This window comes from Sinocyclocheilus grahami, unplaced genomic scaffold, assembly GCF_001515645.1.
Source record: "Sinocyclocheilus grahami isolate Dianchi unplaced genomic scaffold, SAMN03320097.WGS_v1.1 scaffold117.1, whole genome shotgun sequence".
In the NCBI taxonomy this organism is placed as follows: Eukaryota; Metazoa; Chordata; class Actinopteri; order Cypriniformes; family Cyprinidae; genus Sinocyclocheilus; species Sinocyclocheilus grahami.
In genome coordinates, this window is record NW_015505296.1 from 1581474 (window position 1) to 1596170 (window position 14697).

Here is a 14697-nt window from a genome sequence, read left to right on the forward strand (position 1 = left end):
AGAAGATCACCAATCAGTTTTTAGGTTTCAGGCTATTTTTAACCAAACTTTGTACAAAGATGATTCTCAACTAGGCCTATGTTATGAAAGATATAACCAAATGATTTGATATACTACTGTACTTTATGGAATATGTGTGTAAAATGTCCATAAACTGGTATTCCGAATCAGAAAACATTCTCTGAACTGGTGAAAAAAATTATATTTATTTTTAATAAAATAACTTTTGTTTTTAAGGGCTGATTTCCTGATGCACTTGACCATTAGAAATATTCAGCATGATTGTTCCACATACAGTACAGAATGGGGGAAGGAAGTTACCAATGCTTTGTTCAAAGACTTCCCTCAGGAGAGGTAAACCCAGATCAACAATTAACGCTTCACTACAAATGCAAACATGTATTTACATGTGATTAAATGCAGCTGTTTTCATTGTGAGAGTATTCAAACAGAGAATGAGTGATTTTGTTTTCTTCAGACAGTGCAGTGAAGTCTTCTTCTGATTGTTTTGCAGTGAGCAGTATGTACCTGGTCTGCTGCGCTGGAAGAGGGTGTTTTCAGAGCGACAGGTGAGGGAAGTGCTGGATGAGATCCGGGAACCCTGCCCAAATCCAGATCCTACACATGTCACCTGTTTTCCTCTGAAGGGACTTTTTTGTTGTAAATAGCTTGAGGTCAGAGGGCAGTAAAAGTAAGCTATGGAGAATGTCAAGCATTCAAATCTGATGTTAATTTATTAACTGTGTCCTAAATCCTCTTTTTCACACCTGTCTACAAATTTTTGGTGATCCGATCAAAGTGAAAATACAAGTGAATTGGAAACAATTACCCCTGTAAAGACTGACATTTGAAATAATAGTCAGAACAATTACATAAAAAAAAATGGAACAGTTTATTGAAAATTTATATGCCCACTAACATAAAAAGCATATAAATATCAGTTGTCACTCTGTATCTTCCAATAATATAAAATTATATTTAAATGCTTAGTTTTATTATCAAAGCTCTGTAGTTTTTATTGTGGGGGCAAAACATAATGCAATGCAATACAATGATTGTTGAGAAATGAACCAATAAATATTTCTCAAAAGCCTTATGTGTAATATTTGATATGCATTTAAACATGATTTTAAAAAAAAAGGATAATCGATGAAACCTAAGATGCTTCAGTCCAGTAAGTGTTCATCTTAAATATTACTAACAACATTCTTACGTTTACTTTCTAAGATTTCAAAATATACATGCACCATGACCTGAAGGTGGACGTTTTTACGATTATACTAAAAGGCCTTTTACTTCCTAAAAAAAGTGTAAAGTATCAATCAGATCAGAAGGCATGTAGTAGATTGTGTGCAACAGGTTTTTAAGCAAGGTTTTGATTATATTTATTTTTAGAAGCCTATTTTACTTGAAAATGTTTACATTTTCATTACAAAAAAAAATAAATTTGAATGAACTTGGCATTACATTTTCTATTCCTTTTTAACAGGGGAACAGACATCTGAATACAGTTCACAGCAGTCCAGAGTTCCTGATCTCATTGCTCTAGATGTTGAAGTGAGTAACAAGAGAGTGCTTAATATTCTCCGAATGATTCTGAGGGATCAATCAACCCCTGAGGACTTTGACACTGCAGTTGAGGTGTTGAAAACATGGAGCAAACTGAACAACAGCTACTCTCAAGACTGGCTTTGTGAGTACCTTCAGGAAATAGATCAGTTTGTGGAGAACCACTTTCCCGCACTGCCAGCAGAGGGACCACAAGGATCTCAAGAGCAGATGCAGGACTTTCTAAACAGCACACAGAGCATGCTATACGATGAGGTGTGTCGACTAACACCTTTACTGAAAGATGCTGGACTGCTAGTTCATCTGATGGACAGTTACAGCCGTCACCTCTTTACCAACCTGGACCTGCTCCTAAAAAAAGATCTTTCAGCGAATGAAATCTTCAGCCTTCTACTGTGGGGAAAAGATGTTTTCTTCAGGTATGAAGTTGATCGTTGTGTACTTTTCTGTAAATGTATGTGTAATGAACAAATAAAGCAAGAACTGTCGACAAATATATGAACTAATTTATGTTTCAGTCCAGACTCACAGCATTTCTTCAGAGTGTACGACCCTCTGCTGTTGACAGATTGGTTTGAGAGAGCAACAAGGAAGCTGCTGCCAAAACTGCAGGTCTTGATATGCTCCATCTTTATTTGTTAAAAGTATTATCAGTGTATAGGCTAAAAAGGAGCACCCAAAATCAAAAAAGGAAGGACATAAAACTTGTCTCTGTCCCACTTTAACTGCCACAGAATGACATCTCCACAACTCTACAGAACATCCTGCACTATGATGAGGAACATGGACATCATGAGGACTCAATGGATGAAGAAACTTTCATCAGAGTTCACTTAGATGTCACCCAGGTAAAGAAAACAGTGTGCAATGCTCATTTGTTTCTCAGTGAGATATGGGGTGATTTTTAATGGTTTTTAAATATGATGTATTGCACACTTATTGTATGTTGTTATTCCTTTACAGTGTCTGAATGCTGTTATTCACAATTCTAAAGAATTTAGTAACACCCTGATGTGTACAGCACAAACGCTCTGCCTTAAAGAGCTTCATCATTTTGTTCAGGAGTAAGTGTCTAAAATGTCTTCATATTATCAAACTATTTGTTGAAATACATATTTGTGTATTTTTGTCTTCATAAAAATAATTACTTTAATTCCTATGTGTTTTTCTAGGTATGTGCATGCAGAGAATAAATGTCTTGGAAAACAGAAACCTCTGAACTCAAAATATGTGCATCTGTTTCGACTCATCAGCACCAGTAGGCAACTCAGGTGACTTCTATTTTTTATGATTAATATATTTATACATGTATAAATGACTCAAAACTTGCCAGTGTATAATTAACTGGCATTTCCTTATGCATAATGTTCTGATTCATCCTGCATTAGGTTCATATACGGGCAACCACAATGCTGTAGTTCTGCCATAAAAACAGTCTTATGCATGTATTTATTTTGCTGTAGATCTTTTGCTGATCAACTCAACAATCTGGATATAAACAACAGTAACGACCTCTCGAACATCATCGGTATGTTAGAGGAGCTGGAGGATCACGTTCTCTCAATTGTACAGAAGAGGATGAAACACTTAGCACAGGTAACATCATTTCATCATCAACAGTTTATGTACAGAAGGAAAGTTGAGGGATTTCCCAAATTCCTAAAAAGGGAATGTCCCAGACATTTGCATACAGTTTGCATACCTGTCTGTCAGGTTTTTCAACAATGAAGTGGCAACACTTTATAATAAGGTTCAGTTTGTTTAGTTAATGAGTTAGGTATTATGAACTAACAATGAACAATACTTTTAAAACCTAGAGTGTTAATTATGGAAAATTGTTGTTTATTGTTCATGATAACTAAGCATGAACTAATAAAGCCCTATGAAATATTAGTTAGTATGGGAAGTCGTGGCCTAATGGTTAGAGAGTTGGACTCGTAACCCAAAGTTTGCGGGTTTAAGTCTCGTACCGGCAGGGATTGTAGGTGGGGGGAGTGAATGTACAGTGCTCTCTTCCACCTTCAATACCACGACTGAGGTGCCCTTGAGCAAGGCACCGGACCCCCAACTGCTCCCCGGGCGCCGCAGCAAAAATGGCTGCCCACTGCTCCTGGAGTGTGTTAACTGTGTGTGTGTGTTCACTGCTGTGTGTGTGCATTTTGGATGGGTTAAATGCAGAGCACTAATTCCAAGTATGAGACACCATACTTGGCCACATGTCACTTCACTCACATAAACAATAAAGACACATTGTTTTTACGCACTCAGGATTTTGTAGTTATGTTCATTTTTGCAATAGATCGAATTCAGGAAAAGCTTGAAATTAAATAGTTTCTTTGTAAATGTTCATTTCTAGGACTATTTAAGAAAGTATTTCAAAAAAGAAGGTGAGCAAATTCAAATGCTGACAGAGGCAATTCAAAAGCGGTGTGCATCTCTGCCTCAGACTGATGTGGGAAAAGAGATTCAGGAGGTTGGTCCTGTGCTCAAATATCCAGTCAAATGTATTATTCAAAAACAGAATTTTAGCTTTACATGACTTTTTACACTTATTCTCTGCTCCTCTACCCTACAGATCTTTGTGAATGTGGCCTATGACTGCATTTCACGCGTATATCTGGATTGCCTGATGAAGAGCAAGTTCAGGCAGCTAGAGAGGAGATGGGGAAATGTCGGAGAAAGGATGAGAGATGACGCTCTCAGATTTCACAACACATTTACTGAACTGGTGAAAAATAACTCTATAACATTCAATTAAATTACACTCATAAAAAGAAAGGTTACAAAAGGGGATTTTCAAATTGATGCCATAGAAGAAACATTTTTGGCTCCCCAAAGAACCTTTCAATAAACAGTTTGTAAAAGAACCATTTTTTCCTAAGTGTGAAGAAATTCTTAATGATCTAAATAATCTTTTTTACACTATAAAGAACCTTGAAAGCTTCCAATAGCAACCATAGATGCCAATAAAGAACCTTTATGTTTTAAAACTGTACTGCATGTTGGTCTCCTGTTCAAGTCAGAGAATGGTTTCCATTTATAACTGTTACATGAATGAAAACAACATAGGTTGAAGGAACTGATTTCTGCCATTGCTTTTTAAAGCAAGTGATGCAATGCCAACTAAAATGGCCATACAATGTTTTCAGAATTAATTAAAAAGAACTGTGTCAGTGAAAATGAATTCCCCAGAGTATGACTCGTCTAACATTAGCCACAGCATCAATGCAATGCAGTATTTTCATAGACAATGTATCTGTTTTACAGAATGGCATTGATGACCAGAGGAACCATCTCCTTCAGAGAATGAGTGAAGTTTTGCTTCGCAGTGATGTAGATGCACTGAAGATTACCTGTTGTGATTTGTTCAGGGATTTCCCTCAGGAGAGGTAAACTTAGCCAATGACATTTAACTTAGTATGCACTTTGTACACATGATTACAAGTCTGGTTTTATTATTTTGTTTTCATCAGGCAGTGAAGTCGTCCTCTGATTGTTTTGCAGTGAGCAGTATGTACCTGGTCTGCTGTGCTGGAAGAGGGTGTTATCAAAGCGACAGGTGAGGGAAGTGCTGGATGTGAGCCGGGACTTCGGCCTGGATCTAAAGCCTAGACGTGTCACCTGTCATCCTCTAAAGGGACTTTGCTGTTGTCTTTGATATAAATAACACCATCAGCTAGAATTGTATAACCTTTGTTTACAAGTTTAAATTGATGACATGACTGTTTTGTGACATTCGGTCATAAACATTAGTTGTTTATACAGGTACATTCATATTTTCATCAGATACAATATTTTTTTGTACCTTTTGATTTTACTTGAATATAGGAAATAATGTGTCTATCGGACCGCTGGAGAAAAATTAATTACCATTTTTGGTATGTATTTTCTATGATAGTATAATTCATTTTGACTGCTATATTTATATTAAAAACAATAAGTAAAATGTACTTAATTTTTCTTTTACAAATTTTGCACACATATTTTAAAGTATGGAATCTACTTAACTAAGTTATGTAAAATTCGCAAAGGAAATAAGTACATTTAACGTGGCCAGTTAAGAGTTTGAGTTATTTGTACTTAATTATTGCAATACTGCAATACTCAAGTATTCCACTCAATCATGGTTTGAAAAGTTTACTCGAACAATGTAGCACTGAACAAAACTATGCTATTAAAGCATGTGGTTCACTTACAAACATGTAAGCAAGCAAGTAAACAGCTTGTTGTCCTTACTGTTACTAAACCTAACAACAAAAGCAACTAGAAAACAGTGTAAATAGAACTCGAAAACAGTGAAAAATTTAACATTTATTACCCATGCCCTAGTGCATGATGGGAACAATGGGATCATAACTTTGATATTTACTTTGTAAACATAACAAACAATTCCAAGTAAAATATACTTATGTTCAAATTTTAATTTCTACAAGCTTCAATTGAATACTAATATAGAATTTACTGTATATATATTAAAAATTCTTGCCTGAACTAAATTAAAATGTGTTTTTCCACAGTATTTACTTCACCATAAAATCATTTTTATCAGTGAGGATTGTAAAAACATGTCCAGCTATTTCTTAAATTATTGTTATATTATTTAACATGTCCAGCTATTTCTTAAATTATTGTTATATTATTTAATATTTATATTGGTTGTATTCTTTTTTTATTCCTATTTGAAAATAGGACACAGTGTTTCTTTTATGCAAGATTATTTTATCATACATGAGTCAGTGGTACTATATAACAAGTAACTTTAAGTGTATAACAAGTGCCTTTGGTACCTCAATAAAGACATAAATTACCTCTTTTTTTACAGTATTGATGCTTGGTTGTCTCGATCTGCTGGAATGCATTGCATGTGAAATGCATTTGCATTGTGTGTCTGTATGGCAGATTGAGCTATTTTTCAAGGATAGGAAGTAGGTGTAAAAATGTACACTACCACTACATCCTGTGTTCCTGTAGAGGATACAACTTGTTGGGAAATCTTTATTAACAAACTCTTTCAGGAACTACACATGTATTGTGACAGCGGGTGTGTTTCCGAACTGTTACTTCCACACTACTTGAACCTATCACACCATATCCTGTTTGCAGACGTCTGTTACAGGTATTCCCTTCCCTCCAGTAATCACCACACAAAGCAGTTCTACAAAAGCAAGCAAATATACACAAGCAATATTATGAAGCAAAATTCATTTGACCCTCACTATAGAAAAGAAGCTTTTGCCAAACTGGAGTGAGTCCTGTGTGTCCCTGAGCTGATCCTGGCTGCAAGTGATGCTCTCCAGGATCTTCTTGAGGTCTGATGGAGAAAGATTTCCCTTGAGTCTCAGCCAAGCAGAAATATGACGCTCACTGTAACAAGAACACAGACATGAGAAAAGTGCAATGGTCGTTTTGCATGAATAATTGCACAGCAGAAACCACCATACCTGAGATCAGGGTAAAGCTTCATCAGACTTGCCAGCTCTAACTTTATAGTGTTTGAATCTTGTAGCTTTAGCAGACCCGCTAAATTGGGAAGAATGTCTTTCAACCAATCCATATTTGATCCCTGTGATAATGAATTAATGAGGATTTAAAAATTAGACAATGCCTTTAAAGTAATCATTAAATTGGTTTCCTAAGAAATTATTTGTGCATTTTTGCATATTAAACTGGGATAAAAGACAGTACAGGTGCATCTCAATAAATTAGAATGTCGTGGAAAAGTACATTTAGTCAAAGAAACTATTAAGATGTGTGTACTGGAATTCTTTGATGCTAATAACACAGTTACCATAAATTCTCTGAGGTTTATTTTTCATAATCCACATTACAATAGTAAACTGGAGAGTAAAAACAAAGACACATTTTTAAGGAACAACACAAAATTTAAAAATGGTGATTTGCAATTTTATTAACAAAGAATTTCAGTATGTACAAAATGATTAAGCACAAGCAGTTCTACAAAAGCAAGCAAATATACACAAGCAATATTATGAAGCAAAATTCATTTGACCCTCACTATAGAAAAGAAGCTTTTGCCAAACTGGAGTGAGTCCTGTGTGTCCCTGAGCTGATCCTGGCTGCAAGTGATGCTCTCCAGGATCTTCTTGAGGTCTGATGGAGAAAGATTTCCCTTAAGTCTCAGCCAAGCAGAAATATGACGCTCACTGTAACAAGAACACAGACATGAGAAAAGTGCAATGGTCGTTTTGCATGAATAATTGCACAGCAGAAACCACCATACCTGAGATCAGGGTAAAGCTTCATCAGACTTGCCAGCTCTAACTTTATAGTGTTTGGATCTTGTAGCTTTAGCAGACCCGCTAAATTGGGAAGAATGTCTTTCAACCAATCCATATTTGATCCCTGTGATAATGAATTAATGAGGATTTAAAAATTAGACAATGTCTTTAAAGTAATCATTAAATTGGTTTCCTAAGAAATTATTTGTGCATTTTTGCATATTAAACTGGGATAAAAGACAGTACAGGTGCATCTCAATAAATTAGAATGTCGTGGAAAAGTACATTTATTTCAGTAATTCAACTCAAATTGTGAAACTCGGAACAAAACAATGACCTTTAAGTAGGACGAGTGTACTTACAGCTGCAGTGAAGTATGTATGTATACGTTCACTGTTTATGCAGAGTGATGATGCTGCCATCTGTTGCTGTGTTTTATTTGAAAGTTTGATCTTTTGCTTCATCATTTTCCGGACATATTCAGCTAGAAACTTCTTATGCATTCCACCAAGCAGCTCCTAGTCATCATATCAATCAATCAAATCAATCAATCAATTAGTCAATCTGAAATGAACCAAAAAATACTCAGCAAATCAGTCTTTTTGTTTGACTTATATGTTTATACCTGGCAACACATTTTGTCCAAATTGTTGAATTTCTGAATATGTCTGTCCAGCTTTGTAAGCAGCTCTTCACATACACCCTCACTGTCCTTGAGCCACTCGCTGGAACCCACCTTCATGTACAAGTCCTGCATAAACACATACATTGACACTTGGTTATTTGAATGCATATGAATTGCATTGAGATGCAGGATCTGGTCATGATCTGGACCTGCTCAAGCCACCATTTATATAGTCCTTTCATATAAACTAGACAAGCAGTTAATAAAAGGTAATAGTTTGGCTTTTTATATAGACTGGAATAATCAGGAGGCGGCAGCCAGCTGCTCACATGAGTGTGTTCACTGCCAAGACAAATCACCTCAAATTAAGCTTTAGCGTTAGTTCTGGCAGGTCACGTGAGTCAAGCTTGCATCAGCTGATCACATCTACCTATAGGAATACGACACCTATCGCGGCATTCCTATATAAGCTGTATTCAGTATTATTCAGCAGCATTTCGGCTTGGTTCGGAGCAAATTACCCTCCTCCATCCCCAGCTCCACCTTTCGCCACAGTCAGGACTTGGCTTTCTGATATTCCTTGCTAATCAGACTCCTTTATCTTGAATAAAGTGTTACACTTAAATATCATTGAGTACATTAATGATATCTGCCTTGTTCTGTTCTGTTAACCCTGGGGGGGGGGGCTATTATTGCTGCTCTCCCTGCTCATTCATGACAGGCTGCATGGATGGGCAGGGAGGATTTTGGCCCAGAACAGAACCATACCGCCAAACCAAACTTTATGCTAAGTATCTATCATTTTGACGATAGTGGTCCTGACAGAATTAGGGTTTTTGAAAACAAGGAAAATATATTGTGTTGGTCTAGAGTAGGATCTGGTTTATTTATATCCATAATTAAATAGGAGTGTTTTGATAAAGCTAGTGGAAAACTGTTATCTATTTGAATTACATGTATTAAATATATAAATATTAAAATACATATACATACCTGGGGCCAGAGGTGTGAAAATATGATTTCTTGAACATTCAGTAATAATTACTTTTTCAAATAAAATATATACATATTTTTATATTTACTACTGTTTTTAAGTTTGGATTTTTAAAAAATAAATTAATATTTTTTATTCAGTAAGGATGAACTAAATTGATCAAAATTGAAAGTAAAGTCAATTATAATTTTACACATTATTTCAAATAAATGCTGTTCTTTTGAACTTCCCATTCATGAAAGAATCCTGAAAACACAACTGTGCGACCCCAATCTTTTTAACAGTAGTGTATATGTGGTTATATATTATACACATACTAATTATATATAAAAAATTACATTTTCTAGTAAAAAATTCCACCATTTCCCGAAAATGGCCCAGAAGCTATTTCTACCTAATATTGTCCTTTAAAGTGAATTTCATGAATTTTAGTACTTTTATTACAATTTTAGTACTTTTATCTTTTACTTTTCTCATGCTCAGATGTTGTAAGATATACTACATCCTAAAATTGAACATCAACATTCACAGCTCATATGCTAAAAGTTTGACAGAACATTGGCAAACAATAAAAACATTTTTTATTACATAACAATGAAAGAAACTACATTTAGTTTTTACCTTAAGTTCCTTAAGCATATTAGAAGTGAAGTGGTGGTGGCTGCCTTTTATCATGGTAGCCAATAAAGAGAGACAATCAGTTTTGACATCTTCAGGGAACAGATGTGCTTTCTTTGTAAAGTAGTCCCTGTGGGAGGGGGGGATGTTGACACTTTTAACATGAATTGAAAAATGTTTATATGAATCAAGTACGCTGAATAAAAGTGACACCCACCTGCACTGTATGAGGCATGAGAAGTTGACCATCAAAACAGCCTCAGTGTTGGTCTGCTTGCTCTTCATGACCTTTGCATGAAATGCTTTGTAACTGTAGGAATGGAAATCTAATTAATTATAATAATTTGTGTAAAATATTTAGCAGTACAGACTTAAAGCAAGAATGGTCAAAAAGGATGTTATTGGTATTTTGAGAAATGAATATAAAATGAATGAGTTTAAAAAGCTTACTCTGTCAGAAAATGTCTCATCTGGCATGTGATCGTCTGTGCTTTTGTCTCATCGCCTAGCACCTTTTGAGCACACTCGACATGTTTATGAAAGCACTAGGAAAAGGGGGAAAAGAAAAAAAAATGATGTTTTCCTTCCTTATTTGCTGAAGGGAAAGAATGGTTGCTTTTTCCTCTTTTTCATTACCTGGATGACATCAATGGCCTGATCACAGCAGTACACCTGGTCTCTCAGCTGTGGAAGTTCTCCTTCCTTCCAGGCTGTTTCTTCTCTGTCCAAAATTTTGTGAAGGCATCTGCTCACCTCCCTCTAGTGAACAATAATATGAGAAAATTCAAACTTAAGCTTTTTGCTGGAAGCACATCTATGGCAAGTTTCTACAAGCAAAACATTGTTTTTTTTCATGCACTGGTCAATTTTGCTTCCATAAAATGTATTTTTTCAGACCAAGGAAAAAACATCTATATCTTTATTTTATTACACTTTATCTATTTGAGTCTGTAGATTTAAATATAGCGTTAAAGGTGTTTTTTTCTCCTGCACTAAGTCAGAAATCTCCACTTCATTAACACTTTCGTACACTTAACTTTACAGTGTTATTATATGATTTGAAGGCTATTACAGAGGAATTTTTCATATCATTCGCCTGGTTTACATAATATTTTACTCTGAAAAAAAAGGGCTGTTGACAGATTTTTCTGATTCACTGAGCGATAAAAAGAGATCCTAAAAACCTTTTATTCTAGTATGTTAACAAAATGAAATAAGAATCTTGAACCATGGCTTCATCCAATGTTCAGATTTCTGTTGTGCAGATGTAGACCTATGCATGTTTTAATTCAAAATGCCTAATTTGCATATATACGCATAACATTACAGAAAACTGTAAAACAAAATGTAATGTCATAATGCAATTAATTAACTGGGGAAGTATCTATTATTAAAAACTCACATTACCCTGTTCACCTGTAGTGTCTTGCCTTAAAGTGAAAGAGAAAATAGAGCCGTGTTTTAATAACATTTAAAGGCATCATAAAGCATCAAACCTCTTCTATGATCAAAAACTGCTGTTCCAGTGGTGCAATCACATCTTCAGGAAGCAGCGGATCAAGCTTGGAGTGATCAATCACTTCTTTTATCATTCTGCCATTTAAAATACTGCAAACAAAGAAAGACAAAATATAACTCTGAAAAAAAATTCAATTTTAAGGGATAGTTCACCTAAAAATGACAATTCTGTCATCATTTACTCTGTCGTTCCAAACCTGTATTGATTGACTTTCTTCTGTGGGATGCAAAAGAAGATATTTTGAAGAATGTTTCAACCGTTTTTTTCCTTACATTGAAAGTCAGTGGATTCCAAAATAACATCCCACTGACTTTCATTATATGGAACAAAAAAAAATAAATCTGAATATCTTCATCTGTGTACTCAGAATTAAAAACAAATACATACTGGTTTGGAACAACATGATTGTGAGTAAATGATGACAGAATATAATTTTTTTTGGGTGAACTATCCTTTTAAATGTTTTAATATTTAAATATTAAATGCATATACATTTTGCATGTTGTTTCACTTAAAGTAAAGTAAAATTAAATTAAATTAAGTTCCCTAAAATAAAAAAAAAATAGTGTAATTTGCTTCTCTTACTTGGGGTAATCCTGGTTCACCCACTGCAATAAAAGGACGCAGTCCTCATCACACAATGTGTACTTTGCGGCTTCTCTCAGTCTTGTACTGAAGGTCTTATGGTACAGTGTGGCATAAAACTGGCACACATTCTCCTGTTCTGGGTAGCAGCTGCTCACCCATGTTGCAACTTTCAGCAAGTCTTCTTTCATTCGTTTCGCTTTGCAAATGATCAATTGCTGCAAGGAGGAATGTATCTCAATGCTTGAGTCTAACTGTGCTTCTTTCATCCTCCTCTGAACAAGTCGCTGCAGCAGAGCCTTGTGGTTCTGTTTACACCTCCTCGGCCTCCATGGTGGGTGTTCCTTTTCTTGAAAACCTTCCCAGTGCATGTCCTGCTCCTCCTCCTGCAGAATGGCTCGGACTGCTTCTTTCAGCACCTCCTGCTCCTCAGGACTCTGGAGGTCGAGGGAGTTTTCCAGGGTCTGCATCACCGACTCTAGCCAGTCCTCGTAGTCTTTTGCTAGTCTAGCCTCTGAATCTTCCTCTTCCTCCACCAGCTTCCTTTTGGATCCAATCCCATCCTGCTTCAACTCAAACAGACGGTCTTCTCGGGTGATCAATTGTTTCCCTGCATCCACAAAGCGGCATGCTTGTAGATTCTGCTTAAAAGTGGGGACCTCTGTAGAAATCAGAAAAAAGATACTTTTCTTACTGTGCACAAACAACGTTGGATTGTATCATTATAAAAATCATTCATATATACAGTATGATGTGATGTATATGGAAAAAAGTAAGATTTTCATGGAGTTTACACATACAGCCTAGTTAGGATATATGGTATACTGATATTTGTAATGCGCATTTGTGATATTATTATTATTTTTTTTCTGTACAATGTAGAATGTTAATGCAGATCTTTACTATAAACAAGATGACTGCACATATGTCTACAAAATAAGGTTACATTTTTGTGTTTCAGTATACAACATTTTGAAATATGATTGACTATTGAAGACTCCTGCAAGCATTTCATAGATAAGGGAACACATATTCACTATTCACTATGAGTTTTCCCTTAATAAATTCCACATTTGCTGCTTATTCATAGTAAGTAAGGTAGTTGTTGTAATAGTTAGGTATTGAGTGGGTTATGGGATCTGAAATATGGTCATGCATTAATATGTACTTTATAAGTACTAATAAACAGCCAATATGCTATTAAAATGCATGCTAATAATAAGCAACTAGTTAATAGTGAATAGCGTTCTATAATCTAAAATGTTACTAGGAGATCTAAGTTAATAAGCATGAACTCTTCCTACCTGGAATATTGTTCTTTTTGGGATGCCGTTTAAAAATGTTTAGCATTCCGAGCTTTTTTGTAATTTCTTCTGAGGAAGAAAAACAAATCTGATATCGGATTCGCAAGAAAGATAAAACTGAATTTCAATTCGATCTTCTTTCATTCAGTGGTTTGTGGAAATAACGGACCCAGTTTTTATAGGCTTCATGAGCACGAGTGAGTTAGGTGGAGCTTATGACATCAGTGCATCCCCACATGCAGCTCTCCCCTGCTATCATACTTTACCAATCTGTAGAGGGGAAGGCAAGCTGATTTATATAGCAACAAGAAACATAAATAGACATGAGATAAGAAATAGACACAAACATTAGGGAGCTCTAATCATACGGTGGGAAAAAAATCTTAAAGCAGCCTAGTGACTTCATGAATGTCTTCTGTTTTTCTACTTGATTTAGGTTCTCGGTTGTTTACAAAAATTTAATTGATAGTTTATACTATTAAAACGTCTAAAAATAAATAAATAAAGGTGACATTGGTATTATAGGATGGCATATTGGTGCCCGTTACTATTTTACAGCTTATAACCTTATATTTCATTTAGTTAAATAATGTCAACACTTACTACTTGGAATAACAAAATCAGATTTTCACCTTAACATAATCACCCAAAACATTGGAAACATTTTTCAATCAGTACTTGCTAGTAAATTTTACAGTTAATTACAAAGAGACAGTAAGTAACAAACTGAATTGAACGACATTTTGAAGAAGAAAAACTGAAATAGTATATTCTTGTAAAACATACTCCAATAATCTTTGTTTTACAACTTCAATTTATTTGTATTTATTTTACTGGTGGTTCAGCCACGTGAAAGACATGATGAATCAGAGTTCATTGTTAGTGATCTGTCAATGAAAACAGACAATAGACATAACATAAAATGTAACACATTTTATGTGATGACAAAAATGAAAAGAAACAAAGATTTTGTTATAGAAAATATAATCATATGTGATGTCTCATGCAGGGACTTCTGGGAACCTACAACCACATTTCCTATAAATATACTATAAAACTTCTATCTTCTTTTCTCTTTTAATTTTATTCCAATTTACTTCTGAAACATAGCATTGCAGTACTTAAAGCACTGTTGATTATGATTAATCGCTTGTGATGTTCCTCAATTGTAAGGATTTGTAAGCACCTGCTAAATGTAAATGTGCACTGCACTTCTTATAATATATTATTTTTTTATAGGGACT

The 14697-nt window shown here is 35.0% G+C and overlaps 3 protein-coding genes across 3 annotated transcripts; 1 reads left to right on the forward strand and 2 right to left on the reverse strand.

Annotated features, from left to right (window-relative positions):
- The first annotated feature begins 1590 nt into the window (after window positions 1–1590).
- On the forward strand, window positions 1591–5227 carry LOC107589571 (uncharacterized). The gene is made up of 11 exons (XM_016278061.1): window positions 1591–1988; window positions 2088–2181; window positions 2304–2417; window positions 2533–2633; window positions 2742–2840; window positions 3033–3165; window positions 3926–4042; window positions 4145–4297; window positions 4675–4677; window positions 4837–4958; window positions 5074–5227. The coding sequence occupies exons 1-11, from the start codon at window positions 1591–1593 to the stop codon at window positions 5225–5227; spliced, it is 1488 nt and encodes a 495-aa protein (XP_016133547.1).
- A 1473-nt stretch (window positions 5228–6700) lies between these two features.
- Window positions 6701–7124, reverse strand: LOC107589591 (tumor necrosis factor alpha-induced protein 2-like). The gene is made up of 2 exons (XM_016278072.1): window positions 7011–7124; window positions 6701–6933 (listed from the first exon to the last, which is right to left on the reverse strand). The coding sequence occupies exons 1-2, from the start codon at window positions 7121–7123 to the stop codon at window positions 6771–6773; spliced, it is 276 nt and encodes a 91-aa protein (XP_016133558.1). The 5' UTR covers window position 7124; the 3' UTR covers window positions 6701–6770.
- Window positions 7125–7467: 343 nt separating this feature from the next.
- LOC107589592 (tumor necrosis factor alpha-induced protein 2-like) lies at window positions 7468–13586 on the reverse strand. The gene is made up of 11 exons (XM_016278073.1): window positions 13454–13586; window positions 12150–12810; window positions 11542–11653; window positions 10682–10804; window positions 10496–10590; window positions 10263–10355; window positions 10049–10175; window positions 8434–8559; window positions 8171–8326; window positions 7811–7932; window positions 7468–7733 (listed from the first exon to the last, which is right to left on the reverse strand). Exons 1-11 carry the CDS (start codon window positions 13497–13499, stop codon window positions 7571–7573), a joined length of 1824 nt encoding a protein of 607 aa, XP_016133559.1. The 5' UTR covers window positions 13500–13586; the 3' UTR covers window positions 7468–7570.
- Between the last annotated feature and the right edge of the window lie 1111 nt (window positions 13587–14697).